This window comes from Ailuropoda melanoleuca, chromosome 7, assembly GCF_002007445.2.
Source record: "Ailuropoda melanoleuca isolate Jingjing chromosome 7, ASM200744v2, whole genome shotgun sequence".
NCBI lineage: Eukaryota > Metazoa > Chordata > Mammalia > Carnivora > Ursidae > Ailuropoda > Ailuropoda melanoleuca.
The window spans coordinates 70,281,227-70,308,352 of NC_048224.1; the positions used below are offsets into that span (position 1 = coordinate 70,281,227).

General features: G+C 38.3%; 1 protein-coding gene across 1 annotated transcript in view; it reads right to left on the reverse strand.

The window, feature by feature from the left end:
- Window positions 1–9,833: 9,833 nt before the first annotated feature.
- Window positions 9,834–27,126, reverse strand: part of UBL3 (ubiquitin like 3) — a 69,500-nt gene continuing 52,207 nt past the window's right edge. The window contains exons 2-5 of the mRNA XM_011219129.3: window positions 21,170–21,278; window positions 17,118–17,204; window positions 13,071–13,148; window positions 9,834–12,763 (exon numbers count right to left, since the gene is read on the reverse strand). Coding sequence (XP_011217431.1) covers window positions 12,711–12,763; window positions 13,071–13,148; window positions 17,118–17,204; window positions 21,170–21,278 — 327 coding nt within the window. The 3' untranslated portion in view covers window positions 9,834–12,710. The remainder of the gene's footprint in view (window positions 12,764–13,070; window positions 13,149–17,117; window positions 17,205–21,169; window positions 21,279–27,126) is intronic.

Sequence of the window (27,126 nt, forward strand, 5' to 3'; positions counted from 1 at the left end):
CATAACTAGAAGCCTGTCTCTCCCACTCCCTTCACCCATTTTGCCCATCCCTCCTCCTGTCTGGCAACCATCGGTTTGTCCTCTGTATTTATAGGTCTGAGATCTGGTAATAAGCATTTTTTAACAAAAACAATAATTTATAATTTATTACAATAGAAAGGCTGGCAGGAATTATGCCAAGATGATGACCAGAGTTCATTCCGGGTGACGTGAATGTGGATGATACTTAATTGTGCAACTGTCTTCAGAAGAAGTCCAAAGTCATTGGCAGGGCTTCCCAGGTCCCTCATGTCACACTCCCTTCATACTTTTGCACCCTCCACCTTCTTAATTCCTCCATCAAAGTCATGCATTCCATGCTCGAAGCATATTGAGCCACTCATAGTTTCCCAGCCAGGTGGCCCACTCTCACATCTGGACCTCTTCATTTCTGTTTGCTCTGCTTGCGCCCCCCTTCTGCCCTCCCTCTCGGACGCTCCACCCTGCTTCTTTTCCTAGATTATGTTTACTCCTCTTTTTGAAAATCCTTTATTATTTTTTATTGTGGTAAAATATATAGGAACATGAAATTTATCTTTTTTTTTAAAGATTTTATTTATTTATTTGACAGAGAGACAGCCAGCGAGAGAGGGAACACAAGCAGGGGGAGTGGGAGAGGAAGAAGCAGGCTCCCAGAGGAGGAGCCCGATATGGGGCTCAATCCTAGGACTCCGGGTTCACGCCCTGAGCTGGAGGCAGACGCTTAATGACTGAGCCACCCAGGTACCCCTGAAATTTATCTTTTTAACCATTTTCAAGCATGCACTTAAGCGGCATTTCGTACAGTCACACTGTTGTGCCACCATCACCACCATCCATCGCCAGGACTCTTTTCATCTTCCCCAACTGAATTTCTGTCCCCACCAAGCACTAACTCCCCAGTCCTCCCTCTCTCCCCTTAGCCCCTGGCAAACTTTATCCTACTTTTTTAACTCCACGTATTTGCCTATTCGAGGTCCTTCGAGTAAGTGGAATCATGCAATATTTGTCCTTCTATGTCTGCTTACTTCACTGGGAATGGAGCCTTCAAGTCTTATCCATGCTGTAGCACGTGTCAGAATGTTCTTCCTTTTCAAGGCTGAATAGTATTCCATTGAATGGAAATACCCCCTTTTGCTTTTCCATTCATCTGTGGATGGACATCCAGTTAGTTTCCACTTTGGGGATATTGTGAATAATGCTGAATGCTGAATGCTGATGGGCAAATCCTACTCATTTAAAGATTTAACTTGGATATTATCTTCTCCCAAGAAACCATAGGGTGATTTCCCAATGGGTACCTGCCCATTGTGTTTTCATGCTCTCTTGTGCATATGCCCTCATATCTCTCAGGTTGTACCACAATTGCTGGCGTACAAGTTCTGCTTGTCATCTTCCTCCACGAGACTATTGTCTTCTTTAGAGCAAGAATCATTCCATTTCACTCAGGATCTCTGGTGGCTCACCTGATGCTTAGGACACAGGCAACATTTAGTTATGTTTGGGAAAGGAATTTATTGTCCAGGGTTGCAGCATATTCTTTTTTTTTTCTTAAGATTTTATTTATTTATTTATTTGACAGAGACAGAGACAGCCAGCGAGAGAGGGAACACAAGCAGGGGGAATGAAAGAGGAAGCNGGATCTCTGGTGGCTCACCTGATGCTTAGGACACAGGCAACATTTAGTTATGTTTGGGAAAGGAATTTATTGGCCAGGGTTGCAGCATATTCTTTTTTTTTTTTTAAAGATTTTATTTATTTATTTATTTGACAGAGACAGAGACAGCCAGCAAGAGAGGGAACACAAGCAGGGGGAATGAGAGAGGAAGAAGCAGGCTTCCAGCGGAGGAGCCTGATGTGGGGCTTGATCCCAGAACGCTAGGATCATGCCCTGAGCCAAAGGCAGACGCTTAACGACTGAGCCACCCAGGCGCCCCTTGCAACATATTCTAGTAACACAGCTGGGGCACTGATGTCAGAGAATATAAGAATCCCACAGATATTCTAATATGCAGACCTATCGGAGTTCAATCTGATAGGGAAAGGGGAAAACAAAAATAAAAAACTAAACAAAAAAGAAATAGTGAGGTAGGAATTTCTGAAGATGACCTATCCCTGGGAGCTCTTATGGTAGCAGCCCCACACCCACATTGCTGAGTCTTTAACATTTTTAAGAATTATCAGTTGCATAGTAGGTTGGAGTTCTCTAGAGAGACATAACCGATAGGATATATGCACATGTAGAGACAGGGAATTATTATAAGGAACTGATTCATGCAATTAGGGAGGCTGGCAAGTCCTGAGATCTGCATTTGGCCAGCTGGAGACCCAGAGAAGTTGATGGTAAAGTTCCAGTCCAAAAGCCAGCAGATTTGGAACTCAGGAAGTACTGTTTTCAGTACTTCAGTAGCCCAAAGGCAGGAAAAAAAGCCAATGTCCAGTTTGAAGGCCATGAGGCAGGAAGAATTCTCTCTCACTCTGGGGATGGGCAGCTTTTTGCTCTACTCAGGCCTTCAGCCGATTGGATCAGACTCACCCACAACACAGAAAGCAATCTGCTTGACTCAGTCGGCTGATCTAAATGTTAATCTCATCCCAAACTATCCTCATAGAAATACCCAGCACAACATCTGGCTACCCCCATAGTCCAGCCAAGTCGACACACAAAATCAGCCACCACACATAGCTTCCCAAGTCATACACGTGCCCAATTTTCTGATCCAACGTGGGGGTGAAACAGGGAAATAACATTAGAAGAATGTGTTTGTCCTTAAAATACACGTACAAGACTCTTCACGGCCTCTCTATTTGTAAACGAGAAGCAACCCCAATGTGCATCAACAGTAGAATGGATTTTTAATTGCAGTATATTCGTACAACACAGATACTCTGCCTCCTGCTGCCAGGAGCCAGCAATGGGGAATGATCTGGAAAGAAAACATGTATGAACCAGGCTCCGTACAGGAGGCTGGGCTCCTTATATTCCATGGCATTCCTCTCACTTTTCTCCAGTTTTGCTTAACTCAGTTTTAGAATATAATGTTCTCAAAATAAGATTTCAAGGCAATTATAGCGTTGGGGGTGTTTGTTTCCTATTTTTAGATGTGCTTTCCTAGGCAGCTGTGCTCACGGGTCCCAGCCCCTACGTGTGATGGGGGGGCTGTGTACGCAGCCCTGAGTGCCCACTGAAGACCTCTGAGCTGCTCTCTCCGCCGCCAGGGGGCAGAAGTCCGATTCCCCGCAGGGCAGTTGAGGACTACAAGAAAAAGGCTAGCAGATACTCTTGTCTGATGGCGGGAGAGTCACAGCTGGGGAGGGAGAATGGTCCCTCAGGGGCAAGGCGGACAGGGAGGCAAGAGTAAAAAGACTCCAAAGTCTCTCGAGGGGCTGCACAACCACTAGTCTGGACCCTTCAATAGTATCAATGTCTTGAAAGACAAAACCCATGGGGGATTCCCCTTGCAGAAAGAAGCCTATGGTGATGTGACAGATGAGATGTGTGATGCTTGAGGGGACCCTAGATTGCGGGGGGCAGCCTAAAGGGTGTTATGGGGACAATTGTGGAAATCTCAATATTGGCTGTATTAAAAATAATATACTTTAAGTCAGTTGAATTTCCTGAATATGAAAGAAATTTCCTGAATATTTCTTAGAAAATAGGTGCTACAGGATTTCGGGGTAAAGAGACATGAGATCTACAGTTTCAGAGCACTCAGGACTCACCCCCAAAATCTTTGTTTCTTTGTGTTCCATGTACTTATTTCTCTCTACAGATATATAGAGTGAAAGCAAATGTGGTAAAATGGTAACAAATGATGGATATGTTGATGAGGGATATATGCATTTTCGTTGGACTGTTTTTGCAATTTTTCTGTAGGTTTGGAATTTTTCAAATGCAAAATTGGGGAAAATTTTTAAATTTGCTTTCTTCATAGAGTCAAGCATTTGATATCTTCTTAGTAATTTCTTCTTTCTCTTTCTCTTTTTCTTTCTTTCTTTCTTTCTTTCTTTCTTTCTTTCTTTCTTTCTTTCGTTCTTTCTTTCAGAGCGCCAGAGTGCGCACACGTGCATTGCAGGGAGGGGCAGAAGGAGAAGGAGAGAGAGAGAATCTCTAGCAGATTCCATGCCCAGCATGGAGCCTGATGCAGGGCTCAATCCCAGGACCCCAAGATCATGACCTTAGCTGAAATCAAGAGCTGGATGCTTAACCGACTGAGCCACCCAGGCGCCCCTTTTAGTAATTTCTTGTAGCGACTTATGTGTAGAAATGTCTGAAATTGCCTACATGTCCATAGTTAGGTGACCGGGTGAGGTGCGGGAAGCTCGGAGGTGGCCTGGGCGAACNCGTTGGAGTTCTCTAGAGAAACATAACTGATAGGATATATGCACATGTAGAGACAGGGAATTATTATAAGGAACTGATTCATGCAATTAGGGAGGCTGGCAAGTCCTGAGATCTGCACTTGGCCAGCTGGAGACCCAGAGAAGTTGATGGTAAAGTTCCAGTCCAAAAGCCAGCAGATTTGGAACTCAGGAAGTACTGTTTTCAGTACTTCAGTAGCCCAAAGGCAGGAAAAAAAGCCAATGTCCAGTTTGAAGGCCATGAGGCAGGAAGAATTCTCTCTCACTCTGGGGATGGGCAGCTTTTTGCTNGCCCCTACATCCCTAGTGCCCTGGGTGTGTTTCCCGGTGCGAGGTCCGTGAGCATTAAATATTGCTCAATTTTTATGGAGGTCTAGCTTACATCCAGAAATTACATACAGTCAAGTACGTAAACCTTAAGTGAATAGCGTGATTAATTTTTACCTGTGTGTGTGCCCTTGTAACCATTTCAAGATACAGAGCATCTTCAGCGGAAGACCCCCTCATTCTCTCTCCTAGTTAATAGCACCCCTTCCGAGCAAACGGTGACATTATTCTGACTCTGTCACCAGACTAGCTCCGCCTGTGTGTGAACTTTATTCAAATGAGCTCATGCAGCGTGGATTCTTTGATGTCTGGCTTCTTCCTTTGATAATGGTGCTGCCTGTAGCAGAGCAGGGGCTGCTTAATGGTACTCCATTGTATGAATATGCTGTACTTTAAAAATCCGTTCTACTGTTGATGGACTCTCGGGTTGCTTCTTGTTCATGAATAAAGTGGCTATAAAGATCCTTGCACGTGTATTTTATGGACAAACGCATTCTTTTCCACTGGGTGTTTATCCAAGAGTAGAATTTCTAGGTCACAAGATATACCTATTTTAGCTTTGGTAGATACTAGGAAATAGTTTTGTACAACGGTTGCTCTAAATGACATTCTCACCCAGAATATATGAGCATTGCTTCAAATCCTTGTCAACTCTTGATATTGTCATTCCTTTTAATTTTAGCCATTCTGGCAAGGGTGTAGTGCTCTCGCATTGTGATTTTAACATTATACGCTTATTAAATGCATACAGAAAAATGATATGCTTATAAAATGGAGTATTACATACCTATCCACAAATGTGTTTTCAAAGAAGATTTAATATTCTGGGGATATACTTATGATATGTTAAAGAAGAAACATAATACATAAACTTGGTAGATAGTGCCTGTTGTTTCTATTTTAATGTGTACATATTAATAAAGGGGACTAGAAGAAATACACCAAGATACTAGCAGTTGCTTCTGGATGATGGGATTAGTTTCTTTTTCCTCATACTTTTCTATAGTCATGAGATGTTCTACAATGAGCAAATATTAATTTTAGAAACAAAAGAGAACAACAAAGAATATTTTCAGGAACAGTCTCTGCAGAAAGTGAACCTAGATGTTCAAAAAATAAACTATACTTCTCTGGGCCTGTTTTATCACCTGTCACATGAGCCCATGTCAGGACCATAGAAGGGTGCTTGTCACCAAGCAAGCACTCAGTCAATGACCACTTTGGAAAACATAGTACTTCCAGGACTGCAGGGGAGGCAGCACCCTCAAGGGAGGGTTAGAAAATGAAAGAGAACTCCCAGGTTGGGGCAATATGGCGGATTTCTGCTGGATCCGGATTCCACAGGGCCAGGTGATGGGGTTTCTGGAAGGAGGAGAGGAAATGGGGAGCACAAAGCAGCATTCTAGGGCACATGGGGATTGGGGTTCGCGGTGAGGATACCGAGAGAGCTGCTTGGGGCTCCTTGTGGTCCCAGAGCGGATGGTGGGCGTGATCATGTGCGAGGGCCAGCAGGAGGGAGGGGTTCTGGGGCTCCCCCTCCACTCCCGACAACAGGACAGGATCACCCAGAAGCCGCGTTCCCTTAGAGTCGGGCAGTGTGCGTGGTCTGGGTCTGGGGGCTTGCACGCACGGTAGCTGGCACCGGTTCCTGTCTCCACCATCTCGTTGGGTTTCCGATCCCACGGGAACCGTACTTGCTCCCACCTCTCCACTGGGTTCCCTTGTATTCCTGGTATTTAAGTGGCTCTGGTTTGGGGCATCAGCAGGAATTCAGGCGACTGTTCCAAGCCACAAGTGTGCAGATTCAATTTGGCTGATCTGAGAGGCCCAGGCATCAATATTAAAAAACAAAATATAAAAACAATTCCCTCAGTGATTCTAAGATGCAGCCACGGTTGACAACCAGTGGTGGGTTCCTGCTTTGTTCTTTTTGTTTTGAACACAGCAAACATGTACTTTTTATTATTTTCTGTCAATTCCAGCTCATTCCAGGCCTGTCACTGTGCGCAGGGGTGTTTGTCACTATCTCCATCTGTGATTTATATGCCCAACTCCGATTTTCTGCTTGTGCCTTTAAAAAAATTATGACTGGGGAGCTGGCCTGTGGCCATGATGGTGTCTTTAGAGGCCCCTGTTTTCCTTCGCCATCGGCATAATTTGCGACTATCTGGTCAGAGATTTATTTTTGAGATGTGAACACGGAATCATCTTCAAAATTTTTCTCATCCTTGTGCAAGCTAGTTTCATAAAGTCGAAGTGTATGTTGCTGTCTAGCCTTCTCCTCTATGTATCATTAGGGATGTCTTTGAGTGGAAGTGGGGAAAAACCGCAACAAATACAGTCGAAGGCCTCTCCAGGCTAGAACACGGGCTCCACACTGGGCAAACCACGCTCTGCGCTGTCCTCGGAGGCCGGGTGTTTTTCTCTCTCCCTGCTCTGCAACTTCAGGCTGCCGGCCTTGTCCCCAGGCCGTAGTGGCTTCAGTCATGACATCCACGCAGAATGATGTCCAGAGGGCAAAGTCTCTTGTAAGGTCACCTTGGGCGTGAGAACTTTCCCCAGAAACTCTATCAGCGGAGTTCCCTTCAAGTTTCATTTGCCAGGATTGGTCCCAGGCTCGCTCCTGAACCCATCACACCGAAGGGAATGGGTTCTTTAAGCGCTGGTGATGGGAGAAGGTCACACTTCCCTGAGCCACCGGGGGGGGGGGGACAAATTGTGTAAAAACATTAGAGCCCAGCCAGCAAGCAGGAGGGGAGTGTGTTGGAGAAGCACTCCGCACTGTCTGCCTTACTCACTTTTGTCATCACAGAAATCTACGCGGGCACAGCTATGAGACGGCATGACCAGCAAGTCAAGAGCCAACAGACTGTCTCAGTGAATAAGAACTCCAGTGAGGTCCTGCTCCACGGGCACAGTACCTTGCCTCGGTGGTTCCCGAGGTAGAATCAGAAATCAGTTGCCTGAACCTGAAGTATTATCCCTTATTTTTGTCTCTCCTCCCCATCAACAGACACTCCTCACCCCCTTCACCTCTCAAGTCTGTCAAGTTCCACGTGTGTCCTCTTGACATAGTGCTGCTTCCCACCCTTACCAGACCTCCCTCTTTTGAACAACATCTATGTGTATTTGTACATTTTGGTCAACAAATCCCACCACAAATTTTGACAGTTATGTCCTTGTGTTAATATGCCCAGTCCTGTGCTTACTGTCTAACTAAGCTCTGGAACCCGGTGTCTGTATCTGAAGCCACGTCTCATTGGTAAATTAGGGTCCTCTACATTTCCTCTAGTGTTAGGCTTATTTTTAAGATCTCCCCACTTCTTGTCTTCGTTTTAGAAGTCTCTGAACATAGAATCGTCCATGTCTTTTCTGACATTTTTGTAAGCAATTTTTGTCAAGTTTGGAGTACATGCTGATGCCTAGCACTTAATTTTTGACATAAAGATTTAACGGGTTTGCATTTGTCATAGAAGTTCTTGGGCAAAACAGTGCTCTAAATATTTAAAATAATCCTTAAGAGCCTACAAAACAGGTATTATTCTTATTCCATATATGAAAAAATTGAAGCCCACAGATTGAAGAACTTGTTCAAAGTCACCAGCTTGAAGCCAGGCCTGACTCCAAAGTCCAGATATTCTTATGGTATTCTGAAATCTAAGGACTGAGTATCAGTCAAAATGGACTGTTAAAATGATCAGAGTTTAAAAAGTGCTTCCGAGAAACACGAGGGGAACGTAGCAAATTAGTGGAAGTCATTAAGCGATGTCCCCAGAGGACACAGACATAAGGACGGGGGCCTGAGCCAGGCTCCAGATTGCTGGGGAAATTGTCTTATCGGACAGACAACAGAAACTGAGTAATCCCCCCAACTGTGTCGTTACATGGAATGTCTGGACAGTCTCAAAGCAGCACCAGTTGGAACCTTAAGGTTCCAGGACCACTTATGGTCAGTCATTCGTCCCCTCCAGATTCTGTCCCCTCATGTTATTTGAATAGCTTCTCTTGACACACTGTAGACTTCTCTCACACCAAAATATGGCTCAAGAAGTGTAAACAATAAAAATCAGATAATGAATGTTTGAACACACAATAACCGTACTTTAAACACAGATAGATTCTCACAACTCAAAAACAAATCAAAGACATTTTAAGAAACGTATGTGTGTGTTTACCTCTCTCATTGGTTCGATCATAGGAGAGACTGACATTCCCTTTTCTCCACTGTTGATTTCCTAGGTCTACGCTGTATTTTTTTTTTTTTAAGATTTTATTTATTTCAGACAGAGAGAGAGAGCAAGTGAGCTTTGCGGGGGGAGGGTGCAGAGAGAGAAGCAGGTCGAACAGGATCCTAATCATGACCTGAGCCAAAGGCAGATGCTTAACCAGCTGAGCCACCCAAGCGCCCCTACGCTGTATTTCTTGAAAGTTGTGATTTTGAAAAACAGGCAGAACATACAAAATAATATTAAAGGATGAACATTTGACAGCATTGTCAAAGACCATCAAATAAGTGAAAGGTTTTCATATTCTAGTGCTGGTGTAAACTCGACTATTACATGTTCCTCACTTAATTTTGCTGGTGAACTCTGGAAGCCAAGCCCCTCCCACCAAGTCTGTAAAAAAGCTTCACGTGTGTTATAGTCTTGGGAAGAAAGCGCACCAAGAGGCTGAGGTAGGGGGTGGGGGTCAGAGTGGTCCCCTGCTGCCACAGCCAAGAACCCCACTGACCGCAGGCCAGGAGACCATGCTTAGACAGCAGCCAGCGGCCTGCAGTTCTGTTTCGGCCAAAATTCTAGGTTATACACTCCTCTCTCAAGCCCTCCACACCCCGCTGTTTGCTGTTCAGCTAACAAGCGACTATATTACAAAATGGTAATGGAAAAAAACTGAAGACATGCCTGTGACAATGCCCATAAGGACGGTGTGAAGGCATGCTAAATTCTGATTGGTCATTTCTCTTTGATTCTGGCTAAAATGAAAGAATACAGGCTGGTGCAGTGTGATTTTACCAGAGAATGTAATAAAATAAATTGAAGAGGAAAAAAGAGAAAAGCAGTAGAGACAAAGAACAGGGAAATACACCAAAATTACAAATAGAAGTCATTTAAAAGAAGAAAATATTCTACAACAGATGAAGAAAGTTTTAATTTCTTTTCACATTAAACATTGTTTACACAATCAGCTAACAGAAATTACTGCAACATTGGTCAAGAGATGACATAAAACTAAGAATAAATGTTTGTTATGAGAAAACCTCATTTAATGTGACTGGCGATGTTAGATATTCTATTTTTCATGATAGGATAAGATACAACCTATCTTGAACAGAAAGCAAAAAATTCAGATCAAGGAGACATGCTGAGGTTTTAATAAAGAAGAAAAGCTTTGCCTTGTCCAGAACACTTAACAAAGTCGAGGATAATTTAGGTAAAAGCGGTGAGTTAGATACCAAGCGCTGGGCAGGGTCACAGGCCCATAATTCAGGCTTTATTCACGTTATTGGATCTATGCAGCCTTTACCTCTCGGTAAGTGAGCAGAGGGCTCTTCGATAGTAGCCTTGGATACGATTAATCATATTTTAACGTCAGGCAGTCCAAGGAACTATTTTCAAAGGGATAGTTGAGTATTTTCATGGATATACTATTAAGGCATCTAAATTTTTGGTGTTTTCAGTATATAATTTTACTGCTATTTTTATTTTTTTTCCATTTTGCACAACAATGCTATCAGGAATTAAGTGACATAATTCCTTCTCTACTAATGAACTGGTTTATCCATTTTGCAAACTTTAAATTGAGGTCTTGTAAAAGGGAAAATTTATAACATGGGAACACACAGAAAAATATACTGAAAACCAACAGAGAATTATTTTTTAAACCATCATAAAAATTCAATCATAATTAACTGATAGTCTTTAACTTTGGAAAGACAGAAGAGTAATTAGAATTAAAATAAGTATTAAAAATAATTACCAGTCGTTTGTTTTACAAAAGAAGAATAGAGCCATAAATGGCTTAATTGCCCAATTAAGTAACTATCAGATTCCTCTTCAGTCAACACTAACGGAATTCACATTTAAGCTAGTCAACAAAGCATATAAATATTTAACATTCGAGTACAACATTTTAGTGATAACAGAGACTGCATAATGCTATCCATTATTGTTCTGTGCACAAATTAACCAGGTTAAATATCAAAGATACACTCTAAATACTCCTGAAACTAACAACAGAATATTAAACAAATTTCTTAAAGATTCAGAAATAAAAGTAGAAAACAAATTTTAACAAGGATGAGACGGTGCTTAAACAATGACCTACTTAATCAAGACCTTTACTATTACCACTGAGATGCGCTAGGGTATTTTTTTTTAGTTTACAGAAAGAATCTATAAGTACAGGTTGCAGAAAGAAAATGTTTAGTGCTATTTACATTCGTTTTAAAACTCTGCTCTATACAAATTTAATTCTGATCAGTATGAACAATATTTTTGTAGATCTACTGCATATAAAGCCTTTCATCAAAGCATTGACAATGAATAAAATAACCTGATTACCTTTAGACAAAGCTGACCATCTGAAACCATTTACACTGAATGTTTTTAAGGGCCATGGACACTTACTTAAGTATAGAACATAATGTCAGCCTGCAACTTCATTTTTATAAAGGCTAAAGTTATTTATATGGAATATTGTTCTATATACTACACGCCAATCTATATTTAAGTTCTATAGTTAGGTATTTTATAAGTTTTTTATTAAATATATTCTACACATTTGTAATTTCATCCAGGAAGAATTTCTTCCCAGTGAAAAAATATAAAATCTTTAATATTTTTACAGGTTTAGATGAAACTAGCTCATGCTTTAGTGCTGTGCAAATTCTTTTAGCATATCAATTTTTAAATTATTGGTACAAAACAAAAGAATGGCATCCTTAATCATGTAATATGCCTTAAAAGTCAGCTTTTGATTTTAATTCAATTGCAAGCACTAATACCAAATGCAAAGTACATAAAGAAACAAAATTAGTTACTATGGAGAATTATTTTAAGAATTCATCTGAACTCTAATGAATGTGTGACACTGGACAGTTACAGACGAGCAATAATTATGGAAAAATTCAATTTGCTGATCTTCAAATACATAAAACTGATGAGTAAATGAGGTTTTCTATTATCTCTGCATGGCAATGCAAGTCTACGAGTATGGAATTGACCCTCCCCCGTTAAGGCTAGGAAGCGCACTCGCACCCCTTTTGTGCTGTGTGGACAAGCACTCGGTGACCGCGTGACTGAGGAGTGCGTGTGTGAAAGGAAAAGCAATTTGTTTCATCAGCTCTCTGCTGAGTGCTTTAAACAACAGACACATTTTGTCTTTTCATTTGTTGCAGTGAAAATAGTCACACTCAGTTTTGTATTCTGTGCCAGTGCGGCCACCACGGCTGACTCTGATAGAATCCACCCATTTGAGTTTCTTTTCCATTTTTCCCTCTCCAGTTGGCCCACTAATTAACTTCATTAACTGCTGAGTGTTTTCCAGTGTGGAATATTGTACTTCTGAGCATTTCTAGGTGCCATAAGCCATGTTGTAAATTCTGCTGATGAAGAAAATAATGTCAATCTTTTTTAGTGCAAACTATATTTGAAACACTTGATTTGTTAGTTCTGGTGATGAAAATTTCTGTGGCAGCAAAATGGCTTCTGCTAGGAAAGAAAACTTGTTAACTTTGCCCCTGGAGATGGACAGCATTCAAAAACCAATATATTTTAAAATTGCTCAACATAAACAAAGATACTAGAAATAAAAAATCGTAGTGGAAAATGTTCTTGGTTCTTTTTACTTTGATGAGAGAAGATGACCGTGTTCATGAGATCATTCACTTCCATGGATTTACAGGCGGACTCATTCCTAAGGGTTTCTGAAGCTATGCTGGGTCTCTTCCGTCCCAGCAGCATGAAAGACAAAGACTACATCACAGCACACGTAGCAGACAGTGTTTACAGGATTACACAACAATTACTCTCCCCAGTCTTTTCGCGATTCCTCTGACCTGGAGAAAATGCAAAAAAGCCTTGTTTATAAAAATGCTCAAATCAGGAGGAGGGGGGAGGGGTGGCATCCAAACATAATAAGAGTTTTTTTTAATGTTCACAATTTTTTTAATTAAAAAGCTATAATTATAATTATAGCGTGTTTTAATTATAGCCCGTTTCCAGGATGTCTGGTTATTTGCTTAACAAGCTCTGTTCATAAACAATGAAAACTTCCTTTCCCTCAGAAGGTCCAAAGACATGGAACCATTTTTGAGTGCCTGTCTCCGTGGCTTGAGTGAGAAGCCTCTGCAGTGTGAAGCCTACCTTGAGAGTTCGGCTCTGGCAACGTCTCTCTGGCCACCAAATGCATCACCGTTGTTTTGCCAAAAGGAAGTTTTAATGCTATGGGAAAAGCAGAAGATAGTCTGTCAACATATATACTGACCTGCAATCACTAGTCAGAACTGAAACCATTTAAAGAACTGATTGCTTTTTGTAGGACCTCCTCAACAGACTGAACTTCTTACCGGTTAGAGCATCTCTTACAAAATGAAATCAGGTTCATATTATCAGAAACAACTCAGAAATTATTCTGCCCAGCTATAGGCATTAGTCTGACACCAATATCCATACTGTTGAAGGAAGGGGACAAGAGAAAATTCATAATTAACACTGGAGATAACCTTCAGAGGAGAAAAGGAACTAAAAGAAGTTTTTGAGAATACCTTTTCTAGATTAGGAAAAGTTTAGTTAATTAAGAGACATTTGTTTCTGAATCTAATTATCTAATATATGCAGTCACCTAATAAAATTACTGCACTGAACAGGCCACTATAATGTAGAAATAAAACAAACAAAATTAAGTTTTTAATTTTAAATATTTATTCTCAACCCTATATTATTCAATGAAAAAATAATTTTTTTTTAAAGGTTACTTTAAGAGAATCACTATCTTGGCATTATTAATAATCACTGTTTTCTAATCAGGTCTTAATTTAAAAGACTTTTCTCATTCATAATAAAAAATTTTTATGAAATATTTCAGACACAGAACAACATGATACACACCATGCATCCATGTACCACTTAAGCAAACACAGACATTAAGTTTCGTGGTGAATCTCTTTGTTATTCTGTGTGTAAAATTAAAAGCAGCCAGTATAACTAACTTATAAGGTTATTTCCATAGTTGAGATGATTTCGTTCTGACATCCAGAACTACTTTCTCTTCACTAACTACAAACTCAAGGTGGGCTTAAGATCATTACTTAGCAAGTACGACCCTCCTGCTACCTACTTTTTACCTTGCTCCGAAGGATGATGGTTAACATGTAGATTAAAAAAGAGTCTTAAATATCTCCAATATTATTCATATTTCATGTAATCAAGGTGAGTTTCCATCTTATTAAAGTTGGCCGGCCATTATCTGGTCTATTCTCTTTACTCTTCAAGTTCAAATGAAGTATGATGGCCCATTAATAGATGGAATAAGATGAGGGCCTTTTTTGGATAATCTCCTAGGGTCGATTTAACATTAAAATGCAAACAAAACTTTATATTATAAAATTTTTCATTAAGTATATTGGGAAAGACTGACTGAACTTAAGAGTTGCGTATCACTCGCCTATCATCTCCTGGACTCTAGTAAGCCAGATCCGGGTTGAAAATCACATCTCCACTACTTGCCAATGTGAGCTGAGTCATGAGCAAGTCATTTACCTGCTCCCCCAGCCTCAGTTTTCTCCACCCAAACGGAGAGAGTAATTTTATCACCTGCCCTTTACAGCTGTATTGACTGAATGAAAACAATCCATGGAAAGTGCTTCGTTCGGGGCTTGGCACAAAGAAAACATGCAGTAAATATTACCCTCATCATCATCATCATCTTTTTGAGAAAACAAGGAAGACAGATCTCAGGAAACAGGTAAGTGAACAGAGATGTACATTTAGAGAAGTGTGGACAGGCCTGGAAAGCTGCTGAGTGGCTTACCATTTGAAACTACAAATTTGATTGATGGGGATTATTATTTTTTTCTCCATTTGAACTTTAACTGGAAATAGCAGATATAGATGCTAACAGTACCAAAGAAGGGAAAGGAAGAAGGATACGAGAATTTAAAAGGCTTTCTTTCCCTGTGGATGTGCTTCTGCTTTCTACTATGACTCTGTACGATATCTGGAACAGTTTTCTTTTTTTCTTTTAAAGATTTTATTTATTCATTTGAGAAAGAAAGAGAAACAGCAAGAGAGAGTACAAGTTGGGGGGGAGGGGCAGAGGGAGAAGAGGAGAAGCAGACTTCCCTCAGAGCAGGGAGCCCTATGCTTGGCTGGATCCTAGGACCCTGGAATCATGACCTGAGCAGAAGGTAGATGCTTTACCGACTGAGCCACCCAGGTGCCTCCAGAATAGGAGTTTTCAACCTCACATAAAAATCATCCAGGATTTCAATTCAGTAGTAGACTGGGAGATGGTGAAAAGGGGAGGGGGGAAAGAAAGGGGGAAGGGGAGGGAAGGAAGAAGAGACCAAAAAAGAGAAAGAGGGAGAAAAGGAGGGAGAGAGACAGAGAGAGCTCTCCTCCAACTAGCCAGCATGCAGAAATCTGCGTTTCAAAATAAGTATCCCGGCTGATTTCTGATTGAATGTCACAGTCTCCACCACATTTTGGGAAAGGATGAACTGCAATGTATTGAGTGTCAAACTTGTAGCGTATTTCCTTTATCCTTAGTTAAGACTGATATCTCACCTTTTCTTTAGTAGACTGAAATTCTATGGAACTAAAGAGTTATATCTCAAAAAAAGGGATTCAGGGATATGTTTTAAGAAAATTGGTAACAAAAAAAATTAAACCTGAAACTTACTGGAACCACAAAATTGTAAGACTGGCAAAGAATGCCCACATCTCCAGGTTTAACCATCCACAAAATGAACCCCATCCATGGCCTGTATGCAACCAGTAACAAGGATTTCACTCTTTTCCCTCAGTGGTCTATTCTTTTTTTAGGCAGCTTGACATGCTCTAATAATTCTTTCCTGTACTGAACAGTAATCTATCTGCTTTTGATTCCCAGCTGTTGGTCCTCAGTCTAACTCAGAGCAAGTCTCAAGCCATGCAAAGCTAGCCTATGCCTTCTCCACACTAGCCATTCAAGTGTTTGAAGATGGTTACCATGACCCTGTGTACTGTCTCCTTTATTATTCACATTCAAGAACACAGGGTAACTAAAAAGAAAAATTGTGACCAAAAAACCACATAGTTGAGGGGCGCCTGGGTGGCACAGCGGTTAAGCGTCTGCCTTCGGCTCAGGGCGTGATCCCGGCGTTACGGGATCGGAGCCCCATATCAGGCTCCTCCGCTATGAGCCTGCTTCTTCCTCTCCCACTCCCCTTGTGTGTTCCCTCTCTCGCTGGCTGTCTCTATCTCTGTCAAATAAATAAATAAAATCTTTAAAAAAAAAAAAAACACATAGTTGAATGTTTTTCAACCTTTATCAAGCACCCAGATATATTGATCATTTCACTGTTGGGTTTAGAGAAAAAAAGTCAGAGTATATTTAAACAGAAATATTAAAGTAGATCACTTCATTTGCCTACAAATTTCTCATTATCAGAATATATTTGAAACACAGGTACCAAAAACAAAACAAACCTTGCTGATGGTAGAGAAGGTACCCCATAAGGGGGCACTATTGAGCTACATTTCTCCAATCACATATAAAGAGCAGTGATACCAAAGAAGTGTTTATTGTGTGCCAAGCACTGTTCTAAGTGGTTTGAATATATAATTTAACCCTCTTAACCTAGGAGGTAGGCACTATTGTTAGCCCACTTTATCACTGAGAAAAGTTAAGTAACTTCCCCAAGATTACATAGCAGGAAGCAGTGGAGCCAGGATACAATTAGGATAACCCGGTTCTAAATCTGCTCTTTTAATGCCTACCCTACGCGGTCTCTCTAACACAAGTCATTTACCTTTGTTCTTCACGATGGGCAATTATAACAGAGTCAAGCTGAAAACCAATTATCATAAACTTTGCCTACTTTGTGTGTCTGGCTTTAACTTAAAAATATTACATCTAATTTATATTACCCAGAAGTACAATAAAATTACATTTACAAAATAATAGGTATGGATTCCTACGTCTACTGAAATAGAGTTTATTTCATAAGGGAGTAAACACTTGTCACAGTGCTAAAATGAAATTTAACAGAATGTAATATGTAAAAAAAGTAGAGTTACCAAAATAGGCAGAATTCGTGAGTTTGAAATAATATTTTTTTTTGGTAAGATCAGCCAACGGCATTGAAACAAACAAATGAATGCCGCTGCCATGAGTCGGACATTAAATCCCATTATAAAGGTGACTATTACCTCCTAATGTGACGTTTCCATGCAGAAATCGTCCTTGATAAATAAGTCGGAGAATATTTGGACTGCTGACCTGCTCTTCTTCCCAGTCTGAAAAGAAGCAGTGACCTTGTTAGGTGCATTTCAAGACAGAGTTAAGGTATTATTGCATTGTTTATAGTCCTGAAGTTTAAAGATTAAAATGAGTGAGTTGGGAAAAATCTAATCCTAGGTAAAGAGAAATGTCATTTGAAAATTAATTACTATTTCAGGTAATTAACAGAGAATATTATAATGTTCTAATATTTCTACCTGCTAAAATATATATTTGAAGCTAGAGACAATAAGTTAACAAAGATTTTAATATACTGATACAGAGAACAAAAAAATTATACCTCAGTAAAACTGGAGAACACAAATTTTTAAAATAACAAAAAAATTAACAATGTTTACTTTTGGATAGTATTGATTTATTACTTTGTCTTCTGAAGCCAAGTGATAAACATTATAGAAGATACAACTTTAAGTTCACTTTACCCAAAATACTCAGAAGAAGAAACCTGAAAAATAACATATATTAGAAGGTACTACAACAAATATGCTAGGAAAGTACATACAGAAAATTTAAAAAACTGGTGAGTAGGATGGGTAGCAGAATATTTCATTTTGTGTACAACTTATGTTATAGTGAAACAGGGAATACTACTCTGTTAAAATAATGATTTAAGGACACTGATGCTGTGATAGGGTACAGGGTTAGTGATTTCACTAGCTGGTAGATAGAATAATTTAAGCTCTGGTTGTGACAAAGACTTGAGAATTCCATTATCATCTTTCTCAAGAATTCTTATATCATGTGTTTGTTTCCCAAAGAAGCTCCTATTACCAGGATCTGTCAATACAAGGATGAGTTTAAAATATCCTAAAGAGAAGTGACAGAAAAGAGGTAAGCAAAGCACTTTTCCTTTTGAGTGTTCAAATGATGAATGTGAATTTGATAAGCGTGCCTCCCACTGACTCAGCACAACAGAAATGGGACAGGAGAAATGAATCGGAGTCCCTTCTTCTCTAGCCCCTGGTGCTTTGTTTCCCAGGCCGTCCTCCCCCACTTGCATGCCTCTGTTGCCTTCTGACACAAGCGCTCCCAGGTCCCTCCTCTTCTAGAAGAAAGATCAGCTGAGCCTCTAACACTTTAGTATGGATTACTTTGAATTCACTGCTCCCAAAATTACTGTTTAATAGACTATTTCTTGTCAAGAGGGAAGTGTCCATACATATAAAGACAAATGACAGTGTCTAATTCACTGGAAAAAAAATATTCTAAAAATCTTTAAGTACTTTTTTTTTTTGAGATGCAAAAACCTGAAGTTACATACTTCATTATTTCATACAGAGTGTTGTGATTTCCACAGACTTCACTGGGTTTAATATGCTCTCTACCTTTCCCTCGCAGAAGATCTGAAATTTAGAGAGCCCTATAGTAGAATAATGCTTTAAGGAGGAATTTCAGCAACTAATAACATATATTTAGTGGATATTTTTTTGGACCTCTGAGCTGGTAAGACCTATTCCACCAATAACTATATTCCACTAAACTGCCTAAGAGTAGACCAAGGAAAACTCTTTCCAAAAATATATTGCACCAAGTGTTTTCTTCTGATTTAATATTTACTATACTTTCATTATTAGCACCAATAAATAGTTACATTTGCTGACCTATTATGAGATAAAATGTAGAACTAGATTGCTACTTTAAATTTTTTAGATAAAATAAAAATTGATTTTTATTCATTTTTATTCCCTGCATTGTCTAAAATTGCTGGGTAGAAGAGACAAACTTAGGAAATGCTGGGCTCAAAAACTGTGTGTGAAAATAAGTAATGTGGGATTGATGCAATCAATTTCCAACGCTGATAGATGGCTGGTTCATTCATTTGGGACACTATTTATGGCAAACACCTGTACTTCACTCCTACCTTCGGTTACTATTAATCAGGATTTTTAAGGAATTAAAAGTGATTTTAATATCTAAGTCAAACAATTATGAAGGTAAAAGTACTTTTTTTCCCCACAAGTTATAATGCTGCCCCCAAAAAATAAATTTTTGAAAGGAACTGCCCTTTTTTGTGTTTTCTACAATACCACAGGTGTCAAAACTGATCTTTGTCCTCTCTTCCCAAAATCACAAAAGTAATCTCCTAGGTCATATTTAGTAGAACATCACTATTAGGTATTTAAAAATGCTTTTCCTAGTGATAATTACTGTCGCACCTGGCTATAAGGAAAGTCCCATATTCTAAGAGCCCCAAGTTTAGTCTACTTCAGCTTTTCTGGAATTCCTTCTTACCTTACCCTCCAACCTTTTGCTTTAGTCCCTGCCTGATTTAGGAACTAACATTGACTAGTCCCTTGGTTATCAATGGAAGAAAGATCCAGTCATTTGAAAGTATTTGTCCAAATCAGTGTTTCTTAAATGCATGTCTATGAATCCTCAGTTCACGAACAATAGAGCCATATTCTTAGGTTCTGAAAGTCCTCCTTAAGAATTTTTAAATCGTGTTTTCATTTTAATGATAATCTGGAAGAGATTATCTAGATAATTCAAATAATCACCTTATAACCAAGTACAGTCTTGGGATTTATTGCCCACATATGCAGTTTATGATTGTACTGGCGCCAAGCAGTACTTTTTAATTGTCAAGAGGCGAATAAGAAAAGAACAGAGGTTGACTAAATACATAAACAATGCATTCTTGCTAAAGTGAAGACTAAATGACAATTGCGTACACTGTGTGAATGAAGGTTTTGTGGTGAATCTGCAGATAACTGGGTCCTCATACAGCAAGCAGGAGCACAGGGATGCCAAACTCAACAGTACTACATTCATGGTGCAAGCAATGAGCTGCTTTTAGCAAAAATATATCGTCTGACACTAATGTTGTTAATTTGAACATTATTGGTTTTAGAGTTATATTTGCATTTTTTTAGATCTGTTTTAGTTTTATGGTTGTGTATGAGTTAATAAGGATAAAGCATCTTAAATTGAGTTTTATGTTTTCAACTCTAAAAGAAAAACCACTGTAATAAAAATAATTTAAGTCAGCACTAGGAAATCTACAAGAATTTTCTTCCTCTACAGTTCCATATATTATTTAAGGTTGAGAAACACTGATCTGATTGATTCATTTTGAATATACTGTGTTCTTTGTTGAAATGAGTCTTGTCCTTTAAAAGTCCAAATTGCTTTGGCTAGTAAAATTAAGTTAAATCAGCTGAAACATTCATATTACTATAATACATGCCCTAAAAAGGACAAAGATGATTTAGGGAAAGTTCAAAGGAAAAACCACAAGCTAAATTTTCACTTTAGGATGGCAAGACAAAGCCTTATTACCTGGAAAAGAATCAGAGAAAGGAAGGAATACCATTCCCCAACTTCCTCAAATTTTGTTTGTCATGGATACTAGCTTGAAAATGCAATGCATAAATGGATTTTATACCTTCTCGCTCTTGTAGTTCAGAGGACACATGCAAACTCAANGATACTAGCTTGAAAATGCAATGCATAAATGGATTTTATACCTTCTCGCTCTTGTAGTTCAGAGGACACATGAAGTGACATGAATTAGAAAGTAACTTCGTGTCAAACTCAGNCACATGCAAACTCAATTTTAAATAGGTTATAGATAGACCAATGAGAATGCATTATAATTTGTTAAAAATAGTTTTTCTTTCCTTTTACTTTGTGTTTTGGTATAAACAGATTTACTGATATGAAAGTTGTGTGCATGTGTTAGCTACTTTGTGTTTTTCTTTCAAAAAACAATTTCCATTCACATTAAAAGGGTTCTAAGGCAAAGGCAGATTTTGCATACTGGCTCCTTCCTTATGCAATGAGGTAGCTGAAGAACAAAATCTAGGGATGGATACAGTGTTCCTTCCCCTTTAACTGTCAAGACTAATCCCTCAATTATTTGTTTTTCTTTTAAATCTTTACAACTTTTTTTCAAAATGTTTGTGAAACAAGGTAAGGTATAAAGAATTAACATTCATTCTCAAGAGAAAACACCACTCACCCATTGGCCAATTGTCATACACATGCTTTGCAATGTCAGAAGCAGAATCATTAGGAGAAAACAGGAACTCTTTTGTTTTCCCGCTTACCAAGATGAGGCGCAAATTTATCTGAAAGAAGACAAGGATTCTTTTAATATAAATCTTGAAATTTTGAAAGTAAAAAAATGACTCCTAGGCTTTTCATTTCAATCACACTCTAAATTATTACTAATGCCATTTTCTGGTTTTTATTTATTTAAATTTTTATGAAGACTTTTTTTTTTTAAAGAATGAGAATTTGGCATATGATTTCGTTTCCATTATTTAATATATATAGGGGAGCGGATATGTTTGCCTTAATAAATAAACAGAGGAAAACCAAAATTCATTATGCTTTTACATTTAACTACTCCAACAATGTTCAGAGTTGGACTTTTATAGGTTATCACTATTACTTTAATATACATATTTTCCACTGAAAAACTAACAAAAGTGGTGACGCTACCGGTCACATCACTAAACAGAAGAAAAATTTAGTTGATGAGCTTCTTAGAAAAAATAAAGGGGAAACAATAAATTATATATAACTTTTTATCCTACAAAAATTATTCAAACCTAAACAAATTAACTAGAAACAAGAACGAACTTATCAATGGTTAAAGGAAGAATCGATAATAGTCATCTGTTAAACCCAAATGCACGATCATTTATTTTGGGAGGGCAGAGGAGGAGCTGTGTGTGACAAAAGACATAGATTCAACCTCAGTGAATAATCTAAGGTAAATAATGGAATTAAAATTTTTGAGGTCCAATGAATTTACATTTCCAAGTAAATATGTTTGTTTATACCTTTTGTAAAACATTGCTAAATGTTCACTTCTTAATTTTTTTCTCTATCCATAATTAACTTGATTTTATTTTTAAAAACCATGACATCACTCATTTCCCTATAAGTTACAGAAATGCAAGCTGAATTTTCTATACTTCTGGGCCTCTTTTAAGAGAGCAAAGAACACCTTCCCAAAAGTTGGGTCTAATCCAGAGCTGAGTCCTGGGACTAGCCCAGCTTCTTTATATATAAAGAACAGAGAATGTCATTGTACCAGTTTGAATTGTGCCTGGTCCCAGGTTAGCCAAGCTCTCTTCTTCAGTTACCAATACTTTTTTCTTCTAAAAAAATACCAGAACATCTTTAAGATGGCCAAGTCTGAAATGAATAAATTGGTGCCTACCACAGCACCATTTAGAGAGACCAGGTCACTGATTCACTATCTACCACCAACACGGCCAATGCCATTCCCAGTGCCTCAGCACTTTGAAAATGTACCTAAAGTTATAAAATATCTCCTTTAGAAAAATGCTAAGCATAAACAATTCCTCATTTACTGGGATGTGACTGGATCCCATATTAGATGGAGGAGAACGAGATTCCATACTAAAAATCATATTCTAACTGTATGTGCATTATATTTCCATAAAAAGCTTTTTAGAAGATAAAAGAAAAAGAAATCTATACTCCAGGTGAAACACTCTTTCTGCATGTCCAGTAAGAATTTCTTGCTGCCTTTCTCAACCAGAATGAAATCTGAAATTAGAACAAAGAGTGTTATACAGGAAGAGATCTGATAAAAATCCTACTGCTGTAAGTAAGTAATACAATACAGAAACTTAAGTTCCATCTGAACAAAATTCAAGTAATTTCGTAAGAATGATTAAATTTTAAGAAAGCACCACTATTTCCTATAACAAGTAATGAGTGATTCTTAAAGCAAGGAATGCAGTATCTCTACAATATGAATATTAGTTCTCAGTAATACAAAACTATTTATAGCTGTCTCTTTATATGTGAATATTGATAAATACATACTATATACTTTAATTTATATGGAATCCTTTAATGGCTTCATATTATTGTATAAGGGTCCTTTAGTCATTAATGCCCAAGAAATTATGCCCCTCATAATGGTTCAGCCACATGTGTTTGTTTCATGAGAAAAAAATATAATTAAATTTGAGATTCCTAAGAGTCATGTAAATGATATGAAACTACTTTTTCTCAGAATCATCTTTTAAGTTTAAAATTAATTTCTATTGGGCTTTTATTCAAATTATAATATTTAAAACAAAAGGAAAAGGGGGGGAGACTTAATTCTTCAAATCTGCAAAGACAATGCCAAGGCGTACTTCAGATTTTCCCTACTATCCATCAATATGGAAATGGAAAAATATATGACGGTATACCCTTACTATGGAAATCTGTAGTTATTAAACAACAGGAGGTACAGATCTATATGATTTGACATGCAAAGGTGTCCACAATATATTAAACTAAATAATAAACACACCCTCACACCATAAATGGATTCATGGAGCAGAGTTCCCAGCATTTCTTATTTTAAAACTAATATATATCACTGTCACCAGCAAATGGATATTTCACTTTTGCATTTCAAAATCAATGGTCTTAGGAATTTATGTGCATCTAAATTTTCAGAATGTTGGAAACTTGGCTTCTGGCTGTGTTTGACAGGTTTAAAAACATTTTTTTTTCATGTTTACAGGGGGACACAAACTTTTTAGTTTGACATAGACCCTACCGAGCCCTACTTATTCACACTGGCCTGCTTCATACACTTCTGATACCTGTCTGGCCCCAGAAAACATTAAAGTTTGTAACTCACGGTAGAGCTCTGGGCTATAAAGTCAGAATGAGATGCAAGGTAAGATTTCAAAATCTACTGAGAACCTAATCAACCCTCTGGGTAGGGAAAAAAGAAAATATGAAATCTCTAAGTCTATAAATACATAAATCTCAGAAATCATTAAATATTACATTTAAAGCTATCTAAAACTGATAACAGTTAAAGACTGCTTCGAGAAGGAAGTTTATGTCCCAAATTAAGAATAACAGCAATAAACCCACAAACTTAAGTTGCTGAGTAAAGTAAAACGATGCCTGAAACACTTCTGGTGCCTGGTACAAGAGCTGGTATATAGTAGGTGCTCAATATTTGCTGATGGACTAATATTTCAGTTTCTTTAGTTTCAGTATATAAGTGGAAATGTAGACTGGAAAGGTCAGCACTAAGATTCAAATGAAGGCTTCAGCATTCTGGGCACTTTATCAACTGGCAGTGTGGTATGCAGAATGGGAATGGGGGGCACCTAGGTGGCTCAGTTGGTCAAAGGGTCTCACTCTCGATTTCGGCTCCGGTCATGATCTCCGGGTGGTGAGACTGAGCCTGGCATCGGGCTCCTTGCTCAAGCGGGACTCCGCCTGAGATTCTCTCTCTCCCTCTCCCCCCATCTCTAAAAATAATAAATAAAATAAATCATTAAAAAAAGAAGAATGGGAATGGTTAAATAATCATTTTTTGGTAGTCATATGGACATGTGTGGATCGTTCCAACATGTAAATACCTCAGTGCTTAATTTGTCAGGCCCTGGATCCTCACTGTCAGTAACATGCCAGTTTATATAAATGCTACCATTTAGTAAGGCATTTTCAAAGGTAAAATTAATTCTGATTGTACCTAATTTTCAAATGAAGCTAAAGACTGAGTTATTGATATGAAGATTAATGGTTGAGTCTGGACTTGTTCCTATGTCTGCCTCTGTGTGACAACCTTGCTCCCAGACTGCAAGCAACATCTGCCCCTGTATATAGGCAAGTGTATCTTAGGGCTGTAACACCAAAGGGGGAAAACATTAAATTTCCACGCTTTCTTTAGAAAAAATCTTGAAAGCAATCGCCCAGATAAACATCTGGATACACAGCTTGGTCAGTAGTTATTTATTCCTATATCATAGTAAGAAGTTTCTCAAGCTTATTCAGATAAATAATAATGTCAATTATAGCTCCTCTCAGTAAATGTATGGCAATTCCTATAAATGTGAGCTAGTTTCCTTTAAAAGATTATGTTCCATTTATTTAAATATTTATTAATGAAAGATCTTTTTACTTCTTTGAAGCCATGCTAAGTCAATCTATAAAATACCTTAAAAGAACTTTTGCTTGTGGGGTACTAGAATTCTTGACACACTGACAATGGATTAAAAAACAACTCTTATTTACAGCTTAAAATGTGATGTACTACATGTACGTAACTTGTCTAAAAATAAAACTGTTAATCAGGACTCCAAATGACTTGATATGAGATGGAACTCCTATTATGTAATAAAATTCCCAAGGGATGGTGTTCAGGTCATCCAAATGAATGATACATTTCATAGTTACTTTTGAGGCAAAACAAATCCAAACAAGACTCTTAGTGAGGTAGCAACCTTAATCATTTCCTGTAAGGCCAATGGAAATGACAGGAACTCTTCTACGCATGTAATTTCAGGTTTAAAAAAAAAGTTTTTCGTCAAATTGCCATCTCTATTTGTCAGATTATAACAATTTAGAGAAATCTCGTCTAGAACTTAATTCACACAACAATTTGTTTTCAACTTGTCAGGGTGAAAAAGGAGGAAGAAAACAGGGAGAACGGAAGATGGAATTAACTGAAATGGTCTTTGGAAATAAAATAGACACGTATGGAGGTGGACCGTGCCCTTTAAAAGAACTATGACTGTCTTCTACCAAGAGATCAACAGGTTGATCAGAAAAGGAATTCTGCTCCACCCCCCCTTGCCTGTGTGTTCTGTCAAATAAATAAATACAATCTAAAAAAAAAAAAAAAAGGAAGGAAGGAAGGAAGGAAGGAAGAAAAGGAATTCCCAACTTCTCTGAGTACTGAGGTATTCTACTTCACGTTCCAGTGAAGAACCTTTTTGCCTTTGTAGTGCTCATTCCTGCCTTTTTTGCTAAAGGGCAAGCGCAAGTGGCCAGTGGAAAGATGTTAGACTTTCTTTGCAAGCCACTTTTTAAAAGCTCTCAGTTTATCTCAAGGGGATTATACAGAGTAAATAAAGCCAAACCCAAATGGTTACATATGATTCCAAATATATAATATTCTTGAAATGACAAAACTATGGAATGGAGAACAGGTTAGTTAGTGATAGCAAGGTTTTAGGAAGAGGGAAGGGGGGAGGGGTGGCTGTATCTATAAAAGGGAAGCACAAGGGATGCTTGTGATGGAACTGCTCTGTCTCTTACTGTGCTGAGTGGTCACATGAATCTGCACATGTGATCGAACTGCACAGAACTAAATGCACGCACACACAAACAAGTGCATGAAAAACTGGAGAAATCTGAATGAAGTCTGTGGATGTTATCTGTCAGTTTCCTGCTGTGAGGCTCTACTGCAGTTATGTAAGATGACGTTATAATAGGGAAACCCAGGTGAAGGGTATATGGGATTTCTCTGTACTATTTCTTATAACGAGTGCATGTGAATCTGTAATATCTCCAAATAAGATTTTTTAAAAACTAGCACTCAACTTGCTAAAAATTTATATGGTATTGTATGTCAAGACNAAACTGGAGAAATCTGAATGAAGTCTGTGGATGTTATCTGTCAGTTTCCTGCTGTGAGGCTCTACTGCAGTTATGTAAGATGACGTTATAATAGGGAAACCCAGGTGAAGGGTATATGGGATTTCTCTGTACTATTTCTTATAACGAGTGCATGTGAATCTGTAATATCTCCAAATAAGATTTTTTAAAAACTAGCACTCAACTTGCTAAAAATGTATATGGTATTGTATGTCAAGACTTATTCTTATTTGCATGTGAAGATAAATAATGCTTTTTAAAAAATAACATTGTATGAAAATAGCTATTTGATCTAGAAAAAAGCGTATGAGTCTATCAGTGACTTATTTTAAGACAATGTATACATTTTAAAATAGATAAACATGTTTTCTTGTTCCTAGAGTTACGGATTTGTAAATGGCACATATTTTGAATTTTTGCTAAACGTTACAGAAAAATGGAATGAGGGAGAAATGTGCTCTTTTTTTTTTTTACATAGGGCTAATTTATTTTTTTTTCCAGTTTGCCCAAAGGTTTTTTTTTTTTTTTTTTTTTTTA